The following is a 22,984-nucleotide window of genomic DNA, read 5'->3' as shown; positions in this document are numbered from 1 at the left end:
AGGCCTAAGAAAGTTTTTGAATTATGAAAATACTTTATTTTTTATTATTTTGTATCAAATTTTGGGTTTTATATATTGATCTTAACTGAAGATTATATCGTTTAGTATTTGAAATCCTTTGATGAATTGGTGCAAATACCAGTGGACTAATATATGCATTTGTATGCACTTGAAAAAACAAAATTAGTACATATGGTAATTTGATTATTCATATTGAAAAACACAATTTTATCTAAACTATTTAGATTGTCTAAATGAGATTGCTTAAAATGTGTTATTTTACGTATACAATATAATCTCAAGATGATAAAATAATTATATATATATATATATATAAAGTTATTCTTATTCGAGATTCTCATTCTTATATGTATTAAAAATGAGACATTTTCATTGTAAAACTGTTTGGCTTCTTTTGTCTTATAGCTAAACCTAATATACATCGTGGAGTTTATTTAATATATTTTTATACTAATTCTAATGGTGTACTAATTCTAATGCCGTTTCAAATATAGCTAAAATATCAAGCTATTCGGAAGCTAAAAAAGTCAAATAAGTAATTTATTTTTAAAGACGGTAATTAGGTCTAGCTAATACTTTTGTATTAGTAATTTGAATGTCTTTGAATTTTGTAAATATGTTGTATAAGATGGAATTTAAGTATAAAATCGAGTAAAGCAAGAAATAGATGACATGATAGTTGAGTTAAAATTTTGAACCGTTCAAATGTAAGTTCATCATATGGATAAAATTCTAAAAGATCAGTTTAAGCTTTCTTTTAAAAACTCTTATGATGTGTCAATCCTACTTTTATTTAGCTGAATTTTCTTCGGTCTGATAGAGAGGTGATTTGTGGTGAGTTTAACTTTAAGATATTAAGGTACTTTGAAGATAATGTTGTACAGAATTTGACTCTAAAATAATGGATAATGATTAAAAAAAATCTCTATTTTGTTTATTTTTAAAAAAAAAAATCAATTGTAGGATTTAGACTAAGTTAGACTGTGTGAAATTTTAGTAGAGTAGTAACAGTTAAAAGTGTTAAATTTTTTTTGGATGCTTTAACAAAAAAAGTTTGATTGGATAAATTAAATTTTAAATATTTTAAGATAAAGTAAAAGTTTTAAAGTGTCATATAGAAAATAGTAAATATAGTTCAACAGAAATGGTTTAGATATGAGATTATAATGAAACCGAGAATATGTAGTTTAATTAGAAATCAGAGTATCAGCCAGAGACTGATGACGATAGTTGAGTTGAGATTTTGAACAGTTCTAATATATATTCACGATATGGAAAAAACTCTAAACTATTAATATGATCTTCATTTAATATTTTTTTGCTAATGTATCACCCTTATAATTATTCTAAGCTGTAAGTTCCTATATTTGATAGAGTGGCGATTAGTACGAACTTTAATCTCATGCCGTTAAGTTACTATTCAGAAAATGTTGTAGTGAATTTAAATTATAAATAAAAGTGAGTTAATTTGATAACAATATTGAAAAGAAGTTAAGAATCAAACATTAGTACAATAGTATTTATGAATAAAAAGAGAAAAAACTGACAAAAAATGCCTTAATAATATATATACTATTTTAAATATTTACATGTATATACATAAAAAATTAAAAATAACAATAAATCTGTGTACAACACGCGTCTATAATCTAGAGAGAGTGGGAGAGAGAGGGAACGATGGAAGGAATGAGAAAGGGAAGGAGGGAGGAGGGAGAGAAAAAATGAGAGGGAGAGAAGGACAGATGGACAGAGGAAGAGAGGGATTGAGAGGGATGGATAGGCGAAGTTACAAACTCGAGTATAAGTAAGAGACATATGACATTAGTTGAATTGTTTGAATGATTCTAATATATAACCATCATACGGGTAAAATTCTAAGTGATTAGATTGATCTTGATTTATAAATTTTGTTGATGTTTTATTCTTACAATTATTCTCAATTTAAAAATCCTCATAAAAAAGTGATTGATAGGGATTTTAACTTTATGCTGCTAATGTATTTCTATACAAATATTGCCGAGAATTTGATTTTAAAATAATAAATGATAGTTTTTGTTAATAATAAAAAATTATTTTGCTAGCTTTTAAAAAATAAATCATCTCATGAATGAAAATGTGAACAAGTTATTTTTTATGAATTTTTATAAGAATCTTAAGAATTTTAAACCATAATGAAATAAACAAAAATTTTAAATATTTTAAAAGAAAGTAGCAATTTTCAAAATTTCATAGATATAATAACATATAAATCTTCAAAATCTCACACCAAATAAGTAGTAACAATAAAAATAGTAAAAAGAAACGTTTGAATATACAGTTCATATTCAAGAAAACACATAAACCATCAAGAATCTTCACAATATATATATATATATATATATGTATAAAAAATAAAAATAACAATAAATTCAAAAAAAATTCAAACCTTTATTTTACATATATAAAATCCATATCTCATATTTAATTTTTTAACTAAAAAAAACATACGCTAAAAATAAAAATCTCTATCAAATACTACAAAATACTCAAATATATCAACTACTAATTACTACCCAAGTCATTATACTACTTAAATGATAACAATAATCCGTGCACAACACGGGTACTATCCTAGTTTAGTATAAATATCAACCACTTTTCTCTAATTCTCTCACAACTTTCAAAATTGTCTAACATTTTCCTTCTTCTTCATTCTAACTAAAAAATCATGGAATCATCAGGTAAACATATACTAATATTTTTTGAAATAAGTATTCAATAAGAAATAACTTAAATTATATCGGTCTAAATTATTATGGTTTAATACTTCACTTTATTGTCAATACCATTTTTAAAATTTAATAAATTGATATTTAGTCAAATCTAACGAAAAAGTAAAAATCAATCAATAGAATGTCTAACGAAATAATGATATTTGTGATGTATAAAACACATAAAACAGTGATCAAAATCGAACAAGTTTGTATGATACTTAAAAAAATACATCTAAAATACATAGAACATTGAGTAAAAGATCTCAAAACTATTAAACTATATTATTTGGATACTAATATGTTTTTATTTATTCTTTTTTATATTATTTACACGATCATGTTTTCAAACATTAATATACATAATAATCTAACAAATAAATATATTCAACAATAGAGAATAAAAACAAATGAATCTAAACTAATATTAGATTTTCAAACAATCAAATAAAAAATTATATCAATCCGTGCAAGACGCGGGAAAGTTAACTAGTCTTTATGTTAAGAAAAAGGTGTATAATACAAAACTAACCAACAACGGCCCAATCCAGTATCAGACCCATAATCCGAACCGGGCGTTTGTGTTAAAACCCTCTTATTGTGCGAGAGGTTTCAGCAGACAGCTAGGCAAGCGTAATCACCAACACACTAAGCGTCTCACATCTCAACACGTGTCAGGTTTTACACGTGGAATATTTCCATTGGTGGTGTCTCTGAATTACACTTCCACCTCGATTTAGTAATTGATTTTATAAAACAGATCAGCATTTCTCTTCTCGTATATGCGCTCTTGTCTCCGTTTGTTTACTTTTCTTTCCTTTAAGTTTTCTCGAGAACCAGACGGGAAAAAACTTTGAATCTGCAAATCGATTTCCTCTGGAGAATGCGATCGGAGCTCGGAAACTGGTATTTATCTTTGCTTCACTCTCTATAATTACTTATTGTTTCTTCAAACTCTCTTAGATTTGAATTACCTTCCTCGATTACTATTCTCTTCGAGCATTGCGAAATTTCTACGAACGTTCCTCTTTGTTTGCTGACAACATTTCGTAATCTTAAAGCTTCTTTTTCGATTCAATGTGCGTAAGTAGTTGTTGTGCTAAGCTTTTCTAGAGCTCATTAATCGCTTATCTTAGTTATCGGCAGTGATCCATTTGAAGTTGGAAATGGAATCGAATCGTAGGGTTTGTTCCTGGATTGATTCTGTTGCTAGGGTTTTTTCCGTTCTAATGCTGGTGTTTTTCTTCCCTGCAGAGGAAGTGCGGCTCCATTCTCGGTGTTTTGTTAACGATCGGAGCATGGGGAAGATGTTTACCGGGTTAGTGGTGTTCTTGTCGTTGCTCTCTCTGCTCCCTGTTCCATCGGAATCGGCTGTATCGAGTGTAGATCTAGGTTCGGAATGGGTAAAAGTTGCCGTAGTTAATCTGAAACGAGGACAAAGCCCAATCTCCGTAGCCATTAACGAGATGTCCAAGAGGAAATCCCCAGCTTTAGTGGCATTCCAATCTGGTGACAGATTACTGGGTGAGGAAGCTGCAGGAATCACGGCTCGTTACCCGAATAAAGTTTATTCACAAGTGAGGGACATGGTTGGAAAACCTTTCAAGCACGTCAAGGAATTCATCGATTCTGTGTACTTGCCCTTTGATATCGTGGAAGATTCTAGAGGTGCGGTTGGTATCAAGATCGATGACGGTTCGACTGTTTACTCAGTGGAGGAGTTGTTAGCTATGATCTTGGGTTATGCCTCAAATCTAGCAGAGTTCCATGCGAAGATCCCAGTTAAGGATATGGTTGTTTCGGTTCCACCTTACTTTGGACAGGCTGAGAGACGGGGTTTGATTCAGGCTTCTCAGTTGGCTGGGGTTAATGTCCTCTCCCTTGTTAACGAGCATTCCGGTGCAGCTTTGCAGTATGGGATTGATAAGGATTTCTCAAACGGGTCCAGGCATGTCATATTTTATGACATGGGTTCAAGTAGTACTTACGCAGCCCTGGTCTATTACTCAGCTTACAATGAGAAGGAATTTGGAAAGACTGTTTCTGTCAACCAATTTCAGGTTAAGAACGCTCTTATTTTGAACTCATCTTAATTTTTTTAGTTTGGTCTCAGTTGGTTATGGGTCATATATATTTATGTAATTGCAGGTCAAGGATGTTAGATGGGACTCGGGACTTGGAGGACAGAGTATGGAGATGCGCTTGGTAGAGTACTTTGCAGATGAGTTTAACAAACAGCTCGGTAATGGAGGTGATGTGAGGAAATTCCCTAAAGCAATGGCTAAACTTAAAAAACAAGTCAAACGCACCAAGGAAATTTTGAGTGCAAACACTGCGGCTCCAATATCTGTTGAATCTCTCCATGATGATCGTGACTTCAGGTATAACTAAAATCTATCAAGGTTTCTGTATTTTCTCAGCTCACCGAACCTTGGCTGCAAAGATGCTGAACGATTGGTGTAATTTTTGTGGATTCTGATGCCCGTGGATTTTAACTTACATTTTCTTTCAGGAGCACAATTTCCCGTGAGAAGTTTGAGGAACTGTGTAAAGATCTGTGGGAGAGATCTCTTACACCTTTAAAAGATGTGCTCAAGCATTCAGGTCTGAAGATTGATGATATATATGCAGTGGAGTTAATAGGAGGAGCTACTAGAGTCCCCAAACTACAGGTGGATTTTCATGCTCTCGAAGCCTGTCAATTTGACTTCAAATGAAGTAAAGACTGATTGTGTTTTTTTTATTATTATTACAGAGCAAGATCCAGGAATTTATTGGGAAACAAGATTTAGACAAACATCTGGATGCTGATGAGGCTATTGTCCTCGGCTCAGCACTACATGCTGCTAACTTGAGCGATGGAATTAAATTGAAACGTAGGCTAGGTATAGTTGATGGTTCGCCCTATGGTTTTCTAGTTGAGTTGATAGGCCCAAATGTTCAGAAAGATGAGAGCACAAAGCAACAACTCGTACCACGGATGAAAAAGCTACCCAGCAAGGTACTACATTACATTCAAAACCTTTTGAAGCTTAGGAAATGGTCGTCTATCTTGTAATAATTCTGTGTACCTGATTCTCTCACAGATGTTCAGATCCTTTGTCCTTAACAAAGATTTTGACGTCTCACTTGCTTACGAGTCGGAGGATATGCTACCCCCAGGAACCACCTCCCCTGTGTTTGCACAGTATTCTGTTTCTGGTTTGGCGGATGCAACTGAGAAGTAAGATCTCAAAGCTTGTTTAATATTGTTCTGTTTAGCTTTCTGTTTGGAGAGAAGAATGTTATTCAATCCGCGAAATCTCCGAACAATTTCATAAATGTAAGTGTTTGATGTGTACAGATATTCTTCTCGGAATCTGTCAGCACCTATCAAGGCAAATTTGCATTTCTCTCTAAGTAGAAGTGGGATTCTCAGTCTAGATCGGGGAGATGCTGTAATTGAAATCACCGAATGGGTGGAAGTTCCTAAGAAGAACGTGACTATTGATGGTAACACAACCACAGCAACAGGAAATTTCTCTGACGAGAATTCACAAGAAAATAAAGAGGAGCTACAAGCTGATGCTGGAAACAGCACTGCTTCAAATACGACAGCAGAAGAACCAGCTGTGGTTGACCTGGGCACAGAAAAAAAGCTGAAAAAGCGGACATTCAGGGTTCCACTGAAGGTGTGTATTCTGCCTTTGTTTATCCATATGATTGTCTTGATTCGTGACCAATACCACTAACCAATTCCGTTTGAATATATGACTTGTAGGTAGTTGAGAAAACTGTTGGACCTGGAGCACCTTTTACGAAAGAGTCTCTTGCTGAAGCTAAGATAAAATTAGAAGCCTTGGACAAGAAAGATAGGGAAAGAAGAAGAACGGCCGAGTTAAAAAACAACCTTGAGTCTTATATATATGCTACCAAAGAGAAGGTGTGTGCTTTTATGTAGATCACTTATGTCGATTACGTCATGGTTCATATGTTGCTATGGTCTTAGTCTTCCCTATACTTATGTACTTTGTTTTTAGTTGGCAATTTTTCTTAATTTTATTTTGGTCCTTGTACAGCTAGAATCACCCGCGTTTGAAAAGATATCCACCCAAGAAGAGCGCAAGGCGTTTGTTGAGAAGCTTGATGAGGCATGTATCAAGATTTCTTTTGAACTATATATACTATTGGGTTCCGATGATGAGTGTAATAATGACAGTGAGGGTATGTCTTGTGTGCTTCAGGTGCAAGATTGGCTTTACATGGACGGTGAAGATGCCAATGCCACAGAGTTTCAGGAGCGGCTTGACTCACTAAAAGCCATTGGCAGCCCCATATCTTTACGGTTTGTTCCCTGCTCGTTATGATTGAACTGGAACTTCCTTAAAGCATATTCATATAAACCATTTGCTAAATATCTGTACAGATCAGAGGAGCTTACAGCACGACCCGTAGCAGTTGAATACGCTCAGAAATACCTAACGGAAGTGAAAGAGGTACTCTAACATTACATAATTTTGCAGTTTTCGCATGATTAAAAGAAAGAAAAAAAAAACAATCTGACTGAGTTTTAACCACATTGCAGATCATAAAAGAGTGGGAAACGAACAAAACTTGGCTTCCAAAAGAAAAAATCGACGAGGTTTGTTTTGCTCATCTAAGTGAAAACACACACACACAGCTCTCTTTAGAACTTGTCGCGAGCTCTGCTAAAATTGCGTTTTTTCTCTATTCAGGTGTCAAAGGAAGCAGAGAAAGTAAAAAGCTGGTTGGAGAAGAATGAAGCTGAGCAGAAAAAGTAAGTGGTTGCTTCATTACCTTTTCTCTTTCTTTTTTTACCGTCTGTACATTACAAAGAGTTATAACATCAAACTTGTCACAGGACTGCTCTGTGGAACAAGCCAGTGTTCACGTCCGATGAAGTGTACGCCAAAGTATTTACTCTGCAAGACAAGGTCACGAAGGTTAATAGGATTCCTAAGCCAAAGCCAAAGATAGAGAAAGCAACCAAGAAGGAGAACGCAACCAAGGAGGAGGAACAATCAAAATCCTCAGACTCCAATTCTTCTGCTGAATCTGAAGCTGCCAATGAAGAAGAAAGCCACGACGAGCTTTGATTAACATATATAATAAATAGAGTTTCTTCATTAAGCTTAATTTTGTGTGTTTTTATGAGTCAAAATAGGAGTTAGTAAAGCCAAGCCGAGATGAGCAAAAGGATTCTATTCCTTTCTCAACTTCTTCACATCACATTAGAAAGGGAATATTTATGTGTTTTTTTACTTTTCATTATATCAAGTTTTGGTCTCTCTTTTTTTTCTCTTTCAATTGAATCTTCAATATAGTGGATTTTGATATCAAACAGCGGTTTTTTGTTAAGGAATTTATCATTATAGACTAAAGATCGAATTAATAGTGTTAAAAAACAAAACTAATAGAATAATGCTACACAATTTAGCTACATTTTTTTTATGGTGACAAAATTTACACATTCTAAAAATACAAAGTGTCGAAACCTGGGATTGATACTATTCGTTACACGTACTATTTTTTAAAATTTATTTCGAAAGTATGAGTGAACTGAAATCTCCTTTCAATTTCATTCCATCCACATTATTTTCTTTACATCAAAAAGTTAATTACATGACTTCATTCATCATTATACGTAAGCACAGTAACCAGTTATATATCTCCACATGTTCAGTGAGCAATAATACTAAACCGAGAGTAACGGGTTCTATATCTCCACGGCTTCCTGTCACCTTCGTCTATCCAGTCTCTTTAACGTCGGATTAACGTCGGCTAAGGTTTTAGCTTTATTAAATGAACTTCCTTTTTTTTGTTGTTGATATATACATACCCATAGTCCTTAGTATTATATTTTTGACGTTGCAATATCGCAAAGTCATTAATGTTAAAATAATTTGCGGAAGTGATTTATTTATCTGCCTAAAGACACATATATATACAAGTACATTAGTCAACCTTAAGTTAGAAACTAGCAATGTGGGACAAATTATTCTAATAATTCTAATAACTAACTATACAAGGCCCAATAAGCCTAATATCTCCTAATATCTCTTAATACCCCCCCTCAAGTTAGAGCATGGAGATCTCGAATTCCCAACTTGCACAAAATTCCTTTGAACGGACGTCCCTCCAAGTGCTTTAGTGAAGATATCCGCCAACTGTTGAGTAGTAAAAACATGTTGGGTCTGAACAATTCCAGCCTGTATATCGTCTCGAATGAAATGACAATCAATCTCCACATGCTTCGTTCTCTCATGAAACACATGATTAGCTGCAATATGAAGCGCAGACTGGCTGTCACAATATAAATCCATTGGATCAGAATGTGCAATACCCATCGTTAACAACACACTCTTTAACCACTTCAACTCCTTCAATGCCAAAACCATAGCTTGATACTCTGCTTCAGTTGAAGAGCATGATACAACATCTTGCTTTTTTTACTTCCATGACACAGGGAATTTCCCAATTATATCAACCATCCACTCAAAGATCTCCTCGTGATTGGACATCCAGCCCAATCTGAATCACACCAAGCTATAAGATGAAAGTTACAATCAGATTTCAACAAAATTCCCATTCCCGGGCACCCTTTCAAGTAACGAACAACTCTCAATGCAGCCATCCAATGATCTTCTCTTGGCTTATTCATAAATTGAGATAAGATGTGAACTGAGTAGGCAAGATCTGGTCTAGTCGCAGCCAAGTAAATCAACCTTCCAACCAGTCTCCGATACTTCTCTGGATCAGTCAAAATCTTTGTCGTCGACCTTCCCAACTGATGATTTTGCTCCATCGGAAACTCTACAGGCCTACCACCAAGCAAACCGACATCAGCAATAATATCCAGAGCATACTTTCTCTATGATAAGTATATACCCTCTGCATTTTTTGCAACTTCCAATCCAAGAAAATATTTCAATTTTTTCAAATCCTTCATATGAAAGCAATTGCTTAAATATGTTTTAAACTTTTGTATCACCTCAGGAGAGTTTCCTGTCACCACAAGATCATCCACATACACTAGAACGTGCAAGTGAACTTTATCACGAACTAATGAGAAAAGAGAGTAATCAGCCTTACTCTGTGTAAAACCATACCCCAAAAGTGCCTTCGAAAGTTTCGTGAACCAACATCATGGAGCTTGTTTCAAACCATACAGCTACTTGCGCAAACGATATACCATACCCTTCTTAGAAGCACCAAAACCCTGAGGTACCCTCATAAAGACTTCTTCATCCAAATCTCCATGAAGAAACGCATTGTGCACATCCATCTGATGTAGCTCCCAATTTTTCCCAGCGGCAACTTGAAGAACCAATCGAACTGTGCTCATCTTTGCTACAGGAGCAAATGTATCAGAATAATCAATCCCTTCTTTTTGACGATTGCCACATGCCACGAGTCGCGCCTTATACCTTTCAATGGAGCCATCTGCATTATACTTAATTGTATAAACTCATTTACACTCAATCACATGCTTACCTGGTTGTAATTGTTCAATCAACCATGTTTGATTTCGTTCTTGGGCCTCAATCTTGAGTCTCATAGCTTCTCTCCATCGCGGATCCTTCATGGCTTCAGCAAAACTTTTCGGCACAACTCCTTCAGTTATACTACACAGAAATGCCTTGTGTGACACAGAGAACCTTTCACAATTCACATAATTCTCAATACCATAATCACTACTCAACTCCTGACTCACAGTGGAAGTATTCATTGTAAATGTCGTATTGCACACATAGTCGCGTAGCTTGACAGAAGATTCTTTCTTTCTCATTCCTCGTCCCAAAGTTTCTGTTGATGCAGGCTGTTGCACAGTTTCAGCCTGTGTCACCGATGCTGGTTCTGTTACTAAAGCAGGCTACACATTCTCAGACTGTGTAACCGATGCAGGTTCTGTCACTAAAGCAGGTTGCACAATCTCAGACTGTGTAACCGATGCAGGTTCAGTTTGTGGCGCTGTAATTCCTAAGATATCGCGTATTTCGTTTCCTATAGTCTGTCTTTCTTCTTTTGCAACCTTGTCTGACACAAGCTGAGTCTGTGTCATTGTATCTCTTGTGAGAGGTTGTATAATTTCTCTTGTCAAGGCAGGTTCTATATCATCAAATCCAACATTATCATCCACATATAACTCATTTGATTAGAAATAGAAGGCTCATCCACCTGTGCATTTTTTAGCTCCAAATATGGGAATCGTTCCTCAATAAAAGTCACATCCCGAGAAACAAAGATTTCATGTGTCTCCAAGTCAAATAAGTTTCATCCCTTCTTTGCATAAGGGTATCCCAAAAATACACATTTTCTGCTTCTACTCGCAAATTTATCTCCATGACGTTTCTGATTGTGAGCATACACTAAACATCCAAAAACTCGTATCTCACTATAAGCAGGAGCTTTTCCAAAGATGATTTCATAAGGACTCTTACTATTGTGTAACACAGAAGGCGTACGATTGATTAGATACGCAGCACTCAAAGCACAATAACTCCAAAGTTCTATTGGTAAATTTGCCTGAAACCTCAACGCTCGTGAGACATTCAATATATGTTGATGTGTTCGCTCCACTCTACCATTTTGTTGAGGAGTTCCCACACACGAAGTTTGATGAATTATCCCTGATGTACGAAAATACTCCTTCATACCCATGAATTCACTACCATTATCACTTCACACGATTTTCACATGTTTCTCAAACTGACGTTGAATGAGAGCAAAGAAATCTACCATTGTTTTCTGAACTTGTGTTTTATCAGCAAGAAGAAAAACCCACACAGCTCTAGAATAATCATCCACGATAGTTAAAAAATAAGAGGATCCACACACGCTCTGTGTTCGTTATGGCCCCCACAAATCACAATGAATCATCTCAAAGCATTCTTTGCTTTTCTCTGTACTCACAGGAAATACATTCCGACACTGCTTTGCTCGGAAACAGACATCGCAATCAGAAACACTAACACTCTTTTGATCCACTTCTGGCAATCTCCTAATAACCTTTTCAGAAACATGTCTCATCCTTTTATGTCAAAGTTCCAAAGACCCCAACTTACTGACCTTCGCCACATTCACGGTCTTTTGAATATTTTGTAGAAAATACAATCCATCTTTTCTTTCACCCACTGCAATCAGAATTTGCAAAGCAAGATCATGTATCTGACACATTTGCTTGGAGAACAATACAATGCAATTCATTGCATCAATAATCTGTGACACAGAGATGAGATTGCACTTGAGTTCCTTGACAATAAGCACATGTGTCAAAGTTAACTTCTCCGTCAATGCCACACTTCGTTCTCTATCAGCAACCACAACATTTCCATTAGGCAGACCCACTAAACACGGTGAGACTTTATGCACATCAAACATACCACTTAACGTACCCATCATATGGTGCGATGCACCACTATCAATAATCCACTCATCTGTATAGGTGTTATCACTCACACGATTTGCTATCTCTAATCAAACCATCGAACAAGCTTATGCCATTGATCTTTCTTGAGCCCTGTCACAGCCTGAGGATCAACCTGTGACGCCTCCGTGTGTGACGCACGTTTTTCAGTGTGTGACACATGTTCCGTAGGTTTTCCATACTTCTCCAGCCACCAATCTGGATATCCATATACCTGATAACATGATCTCACATCATGACCATACTTCAAACAATAAGAACAATTAATTCATCGACTCTGAAATCTCATATTTTCTAAAAAAACAGAGAAATTCCCAGGTTTCTCCACCGAACAAAGAAATCCCAAGCCCTTATGGCTCTACAGAAATCCCGAACCTCGTCGGTCCGAGTTCACCAAAAACAAAAGAGCAAGACCTCGTCGGTTTGCTTTTTCCAATAAACCACAACTTATAAACAAGAATTTGAATCAAGAGCTAGACTAAAACTTTATGTAGCCTTAGGCTCTGATTCAAGAGCTAGACCAAAACTTTATGTAGTCTTAGGCTCTGATACCATGTCAAAGTAATTTGCGGAAGTGATTTATTCATCAGCTTAAAGACACATATATATACAAGTACATTAGTCAACCTTAAGTTAGAAACTAGCAATGTGGGACAAATTATTCTAATAATTCTAATAACTAACTATACAAGGCCCAATAAGCCTAATATTTTCTAATATCTCTTAATAATTAATGTTTATTTTTGGAATAAGTATGTCAATAAGGTTGTTTTAAATCTTAACCTAAGTTATTTTTGTTTTCGATTCAATATTTAGTAGGAATTGTTTCACTCCCGTTTGACCAGTTCAAATGGTGCTATATTATTCAGACTCATAAAAAAATCCGGTAAGTAAACTACTATTATGAGATTAGTCGGTAAAATCTTGGATCACCTCTTAGTTATCACTATAAAGCAAAACAAGTCTGTTTCAGTAATACATATGTATGTTTCATAAAATATTACCTTCAAATAGCTAGAGAACATACCATTAGCTAATAAAATATCTATAGATATCCTTTAATAAAATATTACATGTACCAAACTAGGTATATTCAACAGATTGTTCAAAAGTTATGAGTTTTTCTTTTTCATCTTTGTTACCTTGAAAAAAGGTTAGGATGTCAAATGCAGTTCTACTAATCAGAAGTATGCATGTAATGTTAAATTTCCCAACAAAAAAGTATACTGACTGAAAGGCTACTTTGAAATCGACAAACTTATACATATTCCATATGCTATTTTGTCAATGATTCTATATTTTTTGAAAATTAGATTTCTTATTGTTTTTCTTGTATTTGGTCAAATATTTATTTATTTTTTTTAAATGAATTTTTTTATGGTTAATTGAGGAATTAAGTCGATCGAAACCCATAAGGGCTGCAATAGAAGATGAGATATAGGTAATGCAATCGGATTTAGATAAATGCTATTACCAAAGACTCATTTGGTTGAAAATGAAATATTAAAGTAAACTTAACACTTATTGAGTATAGCTTTGTATATATTATCAGCTTTTGAGTTATCCTAACTTTTATTAATATGTCAGTCTAGAGAAGGAGCAACTAGATGTATTAATCCAAACACCATTATATATAATTATGTTTAACATTTGTTATCGTGGAGACAAAACAAATAACAAAAACAAAAATAGTTGGAGGAAGATAGATACAAAAATAATTAGAACATAAATGAAGGGTCGGTATGAAGGTGATGATGATTAAAAACGCGTGAGAGATGGAATAGAAGAAAGAAAAGACACATAACATAATAAACACATTGAAATCAGGTGGAGGATGTCGTTCAACTTGTGCTCCTCTTGACACTCCAGCTCACGTACACCCAATTACTTCATTTCCTATTCAACCAAACAAATTAATACAATTTGAATAAACAAAAACAAATTGGGTCAAAAAAATTTGTTTATGAATTTCAAGAACCAATATAAAATAAAAATACAACGTTTTTTATAATTCATTCAATCTCAAGATGTTTTTAAAAAAATTACACTCTTTTAATTTCACAAAATATCATTTTAAAGTTATCTTTATTTGCTTAAAAAGACTATCATTTTACATTTTCAATGATTTAAGATCCGAATCTACTAAATTTAAGATATGTTTTCATTTGATTAAGATTAATCCAGATTGATTATAAATTCCCCGTTTATTTTGTAAAAGAGAAATTGCAGTGTGTTTGAAAGATGAACTTAAGAAAAATCATTTTGTCAGAGCTTCGTCAACTGCAGATTAAATATATCGTATTAATTCCTAAAAATAGAAGAATTGTATAATCTGGTATTGGGTACTTATGTAAGCGTGGTGGGACTTGCAAGTTCAATCAAATAAGGTTTCGTTTATATTAATGCACCGCAATAATGTGAAAGTGAAAATGACGTTGCACCATGCAAAAACGATTAATTCCCCTTCATGCAAGATTTTGATTTTAGCGTTTTAGTTATTTTTATTTTTCTCTTTGGGACGATGACTTTCTTCAACAACTTTACAAAAGCGAGCTTCATTATAGTTTGCGTTTCATTTACTGATTCATCCTTCAAATCTTTTCAAAAAAATATTAAAAATTTTATATGTAAAGTTATTTTATAGGTTAATAGATCACTTAAAAACGTTGGGAGTGAATTTACGTAGTTTTCATTATATAATACCAGTAGAGTATCTCAAACGTTAGTAAGAAAAATTCGGCTTTCATGTTTCACACGAACTATATATATCGTAAATATTGTAATTATTTACACTGGTATATGCTATACTATTATTATTTTTTAATTCAGTTGACTAAGAAAAGAGAAATTGTATCACCTCTGATGGGACCAGACAACACTATCTCATAACATTATTGAAGTTTGGTTAGCTTTCGTTAAATAAAAAGAAAATGTAAGTTATCTTCCAATCCCAAAGTACTGACAAGGACTTATCTTTTTTGGAATTGGACTAATTAAAGGCTTAATTTTTTACTATAATATGATACTGTCAAAAATAACTTGAACTAAGATAAACAAAAATACAACTATCAAAGTATTAACCAAAAAAACATGACCACATTATAAAAATGTTACGTAACGTATGAGGAAACGGATATATAATATATCTATATGAACCATTTGACCATAGTAAACTCACTGCATAGCTATTGTTCTATTAGAAGTAAAAAAATAATACAATACGGAATAACTCAACCATTCCAAAAAATACCTAAGAAACATAATTTTTAAGCATCAACCAAAATAATGGCGTTTAACAAAAAAAAAAAAAAAAAAAAAAAAAAACAAAATCATGACCACAATATGATAATTGGTACGTCCAAAAAAATCCTTTAGTTAATTATTGTCCTGTTTGTTTACGTAAAAAATTTGATATGGGTGAATAAGTGGCTTCAATCGATTACTGTCCTGTTAGTTCGTAACGAACTGATACTGTCAATTGTCAAACGTTGATTTCAACTCGAAATCTTATGTAAGTTTGAAAATTTGGCTATTCGATTATTCTAGCTAAAAATTACTTTTCATCATATGTACTATGTACATGTTTCCATGTGCAAGTACTATCGATCGATGTGATTGAATTTCAACTTATCATATAATTATTTTCTATAACAATAATGATTTCTTTTGTCAACAATATGTACAACTTTGAATTTTAGTGGTGACTAGTGACAAAACGATATATTACTAACACAAATAATAGATTGTATTTTATGTAATATTTGACCTAATATAAGTAATCCTATAATGTATGCTGAACTAAATAGGGAACCCAACTAAATAATATACATCTTAAACAACTATTTATGATATATATCCACATCAATCACCAAAATTCGTAATAAAAACTTTTTAACAGGTAGATGTGTATATAATCTACATAGAAATCTATGTAAATAAATTATGGTTGTTAAATAGTCGTTATTTTAAGATAGAAAATCCACATATCCTCTTGTAACCACTACACACTCCAATATGACTTCAATAATAGTTTGTCTAGATGCTTTCTGCCGTTCCACAAATTCTACGATTAGTCTAAACTTAAGTGCAAAAAATTTATAAATTAAAATGAAAATTAAAATAGCACAAGATCCACGTCTTCCATTAAACCTTGCCTTGTCAAAGATGTTCTCTTTGACTCTAGAGTGTGGCCATCTGTCTTTATATATACATCAACCATGGTGTGTGTGCATATATCATTTTATATATACGATATATCAACAAATACACAAACATATAAAAAGAGCTTCCATATACAGTGCGCAAGTGTTAGAATATTTTCACAAAACAGAGATCTGAGCTAAATGGATCATGATCGTATGCTAAACTTGATTCCATACGGATTACAAGAAGTAGCAGAGGAAGAAGAAATCGAAGAATATGATGATAACGAGAGCGTGATTTTGTCATCTGCGCCGGAAAATGAGACATCGGAGTGTTCTTCGTCGTCTCCGGCGACGTATCCTCCGATCCCTCCTCAGCCTAAAACTCCAAGAGAGCCGATGGAGTTTCTATGCAGATCATGGAGCATTTCCACGTCTGAAATCTCTTTAGCTTTATCCTCGCAGAAGTCTAATAAACAACTCAACAAAAACCCTAATTTATCTCAATTGGCCGTCATCACTTCGCCGGCTCCGGCACCACTACCACCACCACCACCGCTACTCGTAAGCCGTCTCTTTGCTTTCATCTTCTCTTTCATTTGTGTATGTTTTTTATAATTGTATGTTATTTTGATTTTTGATACTAGAAACAAAGATAACGATTTGTTTGCTCAAAAAAAAAAAAATAAGATGACGAATTTTTTTTAGTTACAAAGATAATGATTTTGGTTTGTGTAGTTGAAGTATGTCAATAATTGGATTTAAAAGTAGTAAAATTTGAAGATATATTAAGACGCACGTTTGTAAAATTTAGACAGAAAAGAGTAATTGGATAGAAACAAGAGTATCGTTTTTGAGTGGAGGAGCATGTCATAAAAAAAAATACGAGCATTGTAACAGGAAAAAACATTATCTGCAAAATCTACGTGTATCTTTTCTTGTGTGAAATTCCTTTCATTATGTCTCAAGTAATGTGTAAGAACGATATTGCTTTTGGATAAGAAACTATTCCGTAACTAATATCTAAAAAAAACATTCTGTTAAAAAAAAAAGAATTAAAAGTCTGCTAGGTGTTTTATTGTATAGGCCAAATATTAGTAGGCCCAAAATAATATATAGCTCCCCAATTTGTAAAAAGCCCACAACATTTTAAATGTCCTCGACAGACGGGAAAGCTAGCGAGTGTGGTTCACGCGCGGAGAGCGGGAACGATCGGAAAATGGTTCCGCCACCGAGAATTTGTCGGCGGTAGGGTCTCCGGCGTAAGGAAAAAAGACAAAGCTCGCGTGGAGAACGCTCATCTTCATACCGCCGTCTCCATTGCGTCTCTTGCGACGGCCATCGCCGCCGTGACCGCTTCGAGCAACAAAGACGGCTTCAGTGAATCAAAAATGAGCTCAGCGCTGGCATCGGCATCGGAGCTCTTAGCTTCTCACTGCCTCGAATTGGCGGAAATCTCCGGCGCCGGCCACGATCGCGTCGTCTCTGCTGTCCGATCCGCCGTCGATGTTCGTGGTCCGGGCGATTTGTTGACTCTAACGGCTGCTGCTGCAACTGGTAAAATTGATGATAATCGAGTTCAATTCGCCAATGCAGATTGAGTTTGATCATTAATATATGTTTCTCGTTTTTGTTTCGGTTCATGTAGCAGTGAGAGGAGAAGCAGCATTAAGGGCAAGACTACCAAAGGAAGCTAAGAACAATGCAGCTATTAGCCCTTGCGAAAGAGCTTTACCAGAAACTCATGATTGCTCTTCTGAGCTGGATTGCGCCAGCACAACCTCCACTGATGAACATATAATATCTGCACAGAGCGTCGAGGAATCAGATTTGGCTTGTAATGGAGAGCTAATGCAGTGCACACGAAATGGTAAAAATAAATCTTCAGAAAGAGATTATCTTGAGCTTCTTCTTCAAATGATGATATATCAAGAAAGTGGATATTCGACGTTTGTGTGTATGTAAGGAACAAAGAACTTTCACTTACTACGGGATTTAATGAATTGACTTTTGGACTTTCCAGGAGTTCTGCGGTGGAAGCATATAAAAGTGTACATCAACAAGAAATCTCAGGTTAAAAAATCGAATACTCATCGAAGCAAACAAAGTTTTCATGCTCGTCTGATTCTAGAGTTGACTTAGCTGACTTTTCTGATCGTTTTCTCTTTGCAGGTCGTAATAGAAATCAAAAGCAAACATGTTAGAGGAGCGTTCTCCATGAAAAGCAAAGGTAGCTAACTGACTAATATCACCTTCAGATAAATCTTCTTTCTTTCAATGGTCATGGTGTTTACTCTGTATACGCTCAAGTAAATCTTGGGACTTTGTCCAGTGCGTTTATATAATCCAATGGTTGAATCACTACAGGCATTGTAAATGATGTATGCGAGACAGTCTCGAGCCTGCAAAATGGAAATGAAACGGAAAACGCAGAAGAAGAGCTATATTTCGGAATCAGTACAGGGAAAGGTCTAACAAAGTTCATGTGCAAGAGCAAGGCCGATAAGCAGACATGGGTGGATAGCATCCGGAATCTTCTCCATCGAGTAACTGCTGTTGAGGTTATCAACACTTCTCTTGAAACTACAAACATTGGCGATACTACCACATAAGTCCTGTCTTGCGTTAACTGTATTAGTGTTTATTTCAAGCACAATTATCTGTAAGTATGCATAGTGTTTTTTTTTTTTTTTTTTTTCATCTTCTGTTGTTTTTATCTCAGTAAGTTGTAAGCATTTTTTCACTGGAAATAATGAAGAAGATTATAATAAGGGTGATGAATCTCACCGGAGGAATGTCCAGGTGTTTCTCCATGGCTTCTTCCCCAATGATAATCCTGGTGAGTTTCATTGTCGCTGTTGAATTCTTGATTTCTTCCTTTCTTATCAGTCGTCCATAGTCTCCACTTAATACTCGACAAAACTCAGAATCATGGGTTTATAAAATGGAAACAATCCAGTAGTTAGTATTCATACCAGAAACTGATGGTGACTAAACATATAAGAAACTTTCAGGAGAGAATATGAAATAGTAATAGTATCACAAATGTTTTCAACTTTTTTTCAAAAACAGAGAGAAATGACTAAGTTTGGATGTTAGTACCTCTTTACTTTCTTGTTAGTATCACCAACCTTCGACATCGGGGATCTTCCGCTTCTCTGAGTTTTCTTTGGCCGAGCTTCTTCGATGTCTTTAAGCTCGTAGTAATGAGGAGCTATTTCAATTAGCCACTCGGGTTTCATCTCGGTTATATGCCTCATGTATTCCTTGGTAGTCAATACCAGTTCATGATACACCAACCACTTACAAGGTGACGCCGTAAATAAGCCTGAGCTAGGATGTACGTACACCGTCTGAGGTTCTTTCACTCTTCTGTACGATCCATCCTTCTGTAACTTTGCAGAATGCGGGAAGAATCCCGCCAGGATCGCCTTCTTGATCGCGTCTAAATCATTCGGGTTAGAAGTAAGTTCTACTCCAATCTTCTCTAAAAGTCCAGCCAGCTGATCACGTATATCTCTAGCTCTTCTCATACTCTTGCTCTGAATGTAGTTCTCGTAGCACCATTGACTCGAGTAGTTTGTTTCCTTCCATGAATTGTAAACCCTTAGCAACGCGATGTGATCTCCGACATTCTCTGTGTAGAAATTCATCCGAGCAATGTCGGCAAGATATTCTTCACGTACTTGCCTAGGTCGATAAAAGATGGAGTTCCCTGTAGACAACATGGCGGCTATTGTGATCATCTCTCCCGAGCACTTGTACCTTTCCGAACCAACAATCATCTTTGATAGCATCGGATCAACCGGAAACTCCAACATTCTTTCCCCTAACTTAGTAATCTCACCCTTTCCATCCAAAGCGCCCAGAGCATAGAGCAACTCTAGAGCCTTCAATAGAGCGTTTGCAGGTGGAGGATCCATGAAATCAAAATTGAACACATCTTCAATCCCAAGACTTTTCAAAGTAAGTACAACACTTGCAAGGTTCGCCCTTTGGACTTCCGGTACTGTGGTGGCCTCCAAGTCCTTGACGTTGTACAACCGGAAACATTTACCCGGCCCCGTTCTCCCAGACCGACCAGCTCGTTGCTCTGCGGAAGCCTTGGAAATAGGAGTTACAAGCAGTGACTCCATTCCGGTTCTTGGGTTGTAGGAGTTGAGCTTGCAGTACCCCGGATCAACTACGTACCTAATTCCATCAATTGTTATCGATGTTTCTGCAATATTCGTTGCCAGGACAACTTTCCGCGATCCTTTAGGGGCCGGTTCAAACACTTTGGCCTGTAGTTCGGTCGGGAGATTTGAGTAGATAGGACAGATGATGATCTCAGAGCTCTTTGTACGCAAATCTATCATCCTTAGCTTCAACTTCGTTTCTGCTTTTTCAATCTCTTCTTGACCAGTGAGGAAAACCAAAATGTCTCCAAGTGGCTCAGTCTCATGGATCTGAAACACTGTGCGTATCGCCGTGTCTAAGAGGTCGGCTTCAGGCAATTTATTGAAGAACTTTTCAACTGGATATCTTCTTCCCGGAATCATATAAATCCGAGCTGAATCAAAATATTCAGAGAACTTCTTAGCTTCAAGCGTCGCACTGGAGATTATTAGCCTCAGATCAGGCCTAACGTTTGCTAAATCCTTCACTAACCCAAACAGAATATCAGTGGAGAGCGTTCTTTCGTGCGCCTCATCAACCATGATGACACTATAGCTATCGAGTTTTGGTTCTATGAGTAGCTCTCGCAGCAGCATCCCATCAGTCATGTACTTCAAAACTGTTTTGTCTGAAGTACAGTCCTCGAATCTAATAGAATATCCAACCTCGTGTCCGAGTTTTACACCCAATTCTTGAGCCACTCGGGAAGCAACGCTCATTGCAGCAATTCTCCGAGGCTGAGTGCAACCGATCTTTCCACGCTTTGTGTATCCGGCTTCTCGAAGATACTGCGGTATCTGCGTTGTCTTTCCAGACCCTGTCTCCCCAACAATCACAAGAACCTGATTTTCTTCAATGAGTTTCAGCAATTCATCCCGGTATGCATGAATCGGAAGCATATTCCTCTCTTCCTTATCCTTTTCTGCAACTGTTCTCGAGTCACGATCTCGGTGCTTCTCGGTTTCCACCTCATTAGATGTCTCAACAAAACCTCCCAAGTCGTCAAACACAAACTCATACCCATCAGAAGCTTGCTTCTTGTTCTTAGCACCAAACCTCACAGTCGCTTTCTGAGCCTGATGATTCTCCCAAGCTTCTTGCTCAGTCATGCCTCTCGTGCTGCTTCCCTCACCATATCGCTGCGTCGCCACAGCAAATCTCTTCTTCTGATCAATAACCCCTTCTTGATCATAAGCAACTGGAATTCTATAACGACCAACATCATCCTCTGTTTTCTTCAACAGCTCATACAATTCTCTCTTGTATCTAAACTCAATTTCTTCTTTCTCAGTGAGTTTCACACCATCAAACCGTGAAAGCTCAAATTCTATCTCATCCCTTAACTCCTCAATCTTCTTCTTCTCCCTGTTCTTCAGATACTCTCGTCTAGAGACTTCCCTTAACCTAGCAATCTCATAGTTCCCCAAAACCTTATCATCATCATCTTCTTCTTCCGATTCCCTGCTTCTCTTTCTAATACTCTTTTTTGAGCTATTCAATTTAAAGCTTACAGAAACAGTTCCGCGAGGTATTTTCTCATCCGCTATAAACCTATCTCGATTATCTTCACTATGCTTATACAAATCCAGATTCGCAACAGATGCTCGTACCTGAACTGTCGAATGCATCTCTCCCGCGAATTCAAGGGTCTTCGTCTTCTTTAAATCATTGCTCTCCATTCTTCGATTACAGCAGAGATTCTACGGATTGTAACGGAAACGCCGGAGATTATGATTTCAATTGACGAAGAGACAAACCCTAATTCTCAGATTTTGGCTAAGAAGTCTGTAATTCTGCCTCCGATATCTGTTTTAGTGTCCTACATATAGTTCTCGTCCGGCCACAGAGTCTCAATTTGGGTTCGGGAATTTCCTTTTGTTGCTTGGCTTTTTTTTCCTTATTTATGATGAGAAAAGTCAAGTATACGTGATAAACAAGAAAAAATACGTGTCTTAATATTTATTGCTTTTAAAACGTGAAAAAAGTTACGACAAAAAAAAGAAACGTGAAAAAGTTTCATTTCAATTAAAAGTTATCTAAAACGTGTATCTCATTTTTAATATAAAAACTTTGTTTTAAATTCAAAATAAAAAAACTTCGTTTTCAGTAAAATAAATTATTGAGAAATATTCGATTTTAAGTTTTAAAACTTAATTAATGAGTGATTTTGCTTGGATTTCTAAATCAAACAAACAGCTTGGATTTCCAAATGATAGTAATTAGTAGATAATTAAATAAATATAAGTGAAGAAATAAAGAAAAAATACTAGCAGAAAAAGATAAATAAAGAAATAATTAAATTCTTCAAATTCTCCTCAAAAGAGTATAGTAGAATAATGTTTTTCTCCAAAATTTGTTCCTTTTTTCAATGTTTTTAGTGGAATGAGTTCAATATTTTTTCCACATTTTTCAGCCCAAATAGTGAAACTTTAGAATACATAATTCAATCTAAATAGTAAAAAAATTAGAGAAATGTTTAATTCTAC

The 22,984-nt window shown here is 35.5% G+C and overlaps 3 protein-coding genes across 5 annotated transcripts; 2 read left to right on the top strand and 1 right to left on the bottom strand.

Annotated features, from left to right (window-relative positions):
* The first annotated feature begins 3,551 nt into the window (after nucleotides 1-3,551).
* LOC18030766 (heat shock 70 kDa protein 17) lies at nucleotides 3,552-8,078 on the top strand. The gene is made up of 14 exons (XM_006414255.2): nucleotides 3,552-3,677; nucleotides 4,026-4,831; nucleotides 4,920-5,152; nucleotides 5,284-5,443; nucleotides 5,527-5,772; nucleotides 5,858-5,994; nucleotides 6,115-6,442; nucleotides 6,532-6,693; nucleotides 6,830-6,901; nucleotides 6,995-7,095; nucleotides 7,177-7,246; nucleotides 7,336-7,392; nucleotides 7,487-7,548; nucleotides 7,633-8,078. Exons 2-14 carry the CDS (start codon nucleotides 4,070-4,072, stop codon nucleotides 7,865-7,867), a joined length of 2,625 nt encoding a protein of 874 aa, XP_006414318.1. The 5' UTR covers nucleotides 3,552-3,677; nucleotides 4,026-4,069; the 3' UTR covers nucleotides 7,868-8,078.
* An 8,378-nt stretch (nucleotides 8,079-16,456) lies between these two features.
* Nucleotides 16,457-19,120, top strand: LOC18030765 (VAN3-binding protein). The gene is made up of 6 exons (XM_006414254.2): nucleotides 16,457-16,904; nucleotides 17,507-17,897; nucleotides 17,989-18,210; nucleotides 18,364-18,413; nucleotides 18,513-18,570; nucleotides 18,708-19,120. Exons 1-6 carry the CDS (start codon nucleotides 16,542-16,544, stop codon nucleotides 18,950-18,952), a joined length of 1,329 nt encoding a protein of 442 aa, XP_006414317.1. The 5' UTR covers nucleotides 16,457-16,541; the 3' UTR covers nucleotides 18,953-19,120.
* LOC18030764 (probable pre-mRNA-splicing factor ATP-dependent RNA helicase DEAH8) lies at nucleotides 18,593-22,526 on the bottom strand. Of its 3 annotated transcripts, none has more exons than XM_006414253.2 (2): nucleotides 19,128-22,526; nucleotides 18,593-18,955 (listed from the first exon to the last, which is right to left on the bottom strand). In XM_006414253.2, the coding sequence occupies exon 1, from the start codon at nucleotides 22,175-22,177 to the stop codon at nucleotides 19,436-19,438; it is 2,742 nt and encodes a 913-aa protein (XP_006414316.1). In that variant the 5' UTR covers nucleotides 22,178-22,526; the 3' UTR covers nucleotides 18,593-18,955; nucleotides 19,128-19,435. The 3 variants fall into 3 exon arrangements, with proteins under 3 accessions (XP_006414316.1, XP_024004677.1, XP_024004678.1); XM_024148909.1 differs by having other exon boundaries at nucleotides 18,593-18,923; XM_024148910.1 differs by having other exon boundaries at nucleotides 18,928-18,969.
* Between the last annotated feature and the right edge of the window lie 458 nt (nucleotides 22,527-22,984).

Source organism: Eutrema salsugineum, unplaced genomic scaffold (assembly GCF_000478725.1).
Source record: "Eutrema salsugineum unplaced genomic scaffold, Eutsalg1_0 scaffold_1, whole genome shotgun sequence".
NCBI classification, from domain to species: Eukaryota; Viridiplantae; Streptophyta; class Magnoliopsida; order Brassicales; family Brassicaceae; genus Eutrema; species Eutrema salsugineum.
The sequence above is the reverse complement of the archived record's forward strand: the minus strand, read 5'-3'. Positions and strand labels throughout refer to the sequence as shown.

Bases quoted from the DNA above. Each gene is read 5' to 3' on its own strand.
- LOC18030766 (XM_006414255.2), top strand. From the start codon at position 4,070: ATGGGGAAGATGTTTACCGGGTTAGTGGTGTTCTTGTCGTTGCTCTCT. The intron at 6,443-6,531 runs GTGTGTATTCTG...TATGACTTGTAG, and splicing joins CATTCAGGGTTCCACTGAAG to GTAGTTGAGAAAACTGTTGG. The intron at 7,549-7,632 runs GTAAGTGGTTGC...AACTTGTCACAG, and splicing joins AATGAAGCTGAGCAGAAAAA to GACTGCTCTGTGGAACAAGC.
- LOC18030765 (XM_006414254.2), top strand. From the start codon at position 16,542: ATGGATCATGATCGTATGCTAAACTTGATTCCATACGGATTACAAGAA. The intron at 18,211-18,363 runs GTAAAAATAAAT...TGGACTTTCCAG, and splicing joins AATGCAGTGCACACGAAATG to GAGTTCTGCGGTGGAAGCAT. The intron at 18,414-18,512 runs GTTAAAAAATCG...TTCTCTTTGCAG, and splicing joins ACATCAACAAGAAATCTCAG to GTCGTAATAGAAATCAAAAG.
- LOC18030764 (XM_006414253.2), bottom strand. From the start codon at position 22,177: ATGGAGAGCAATGATTTAAAGAAGACGAAGACCCTTGAATTCGCGGGA.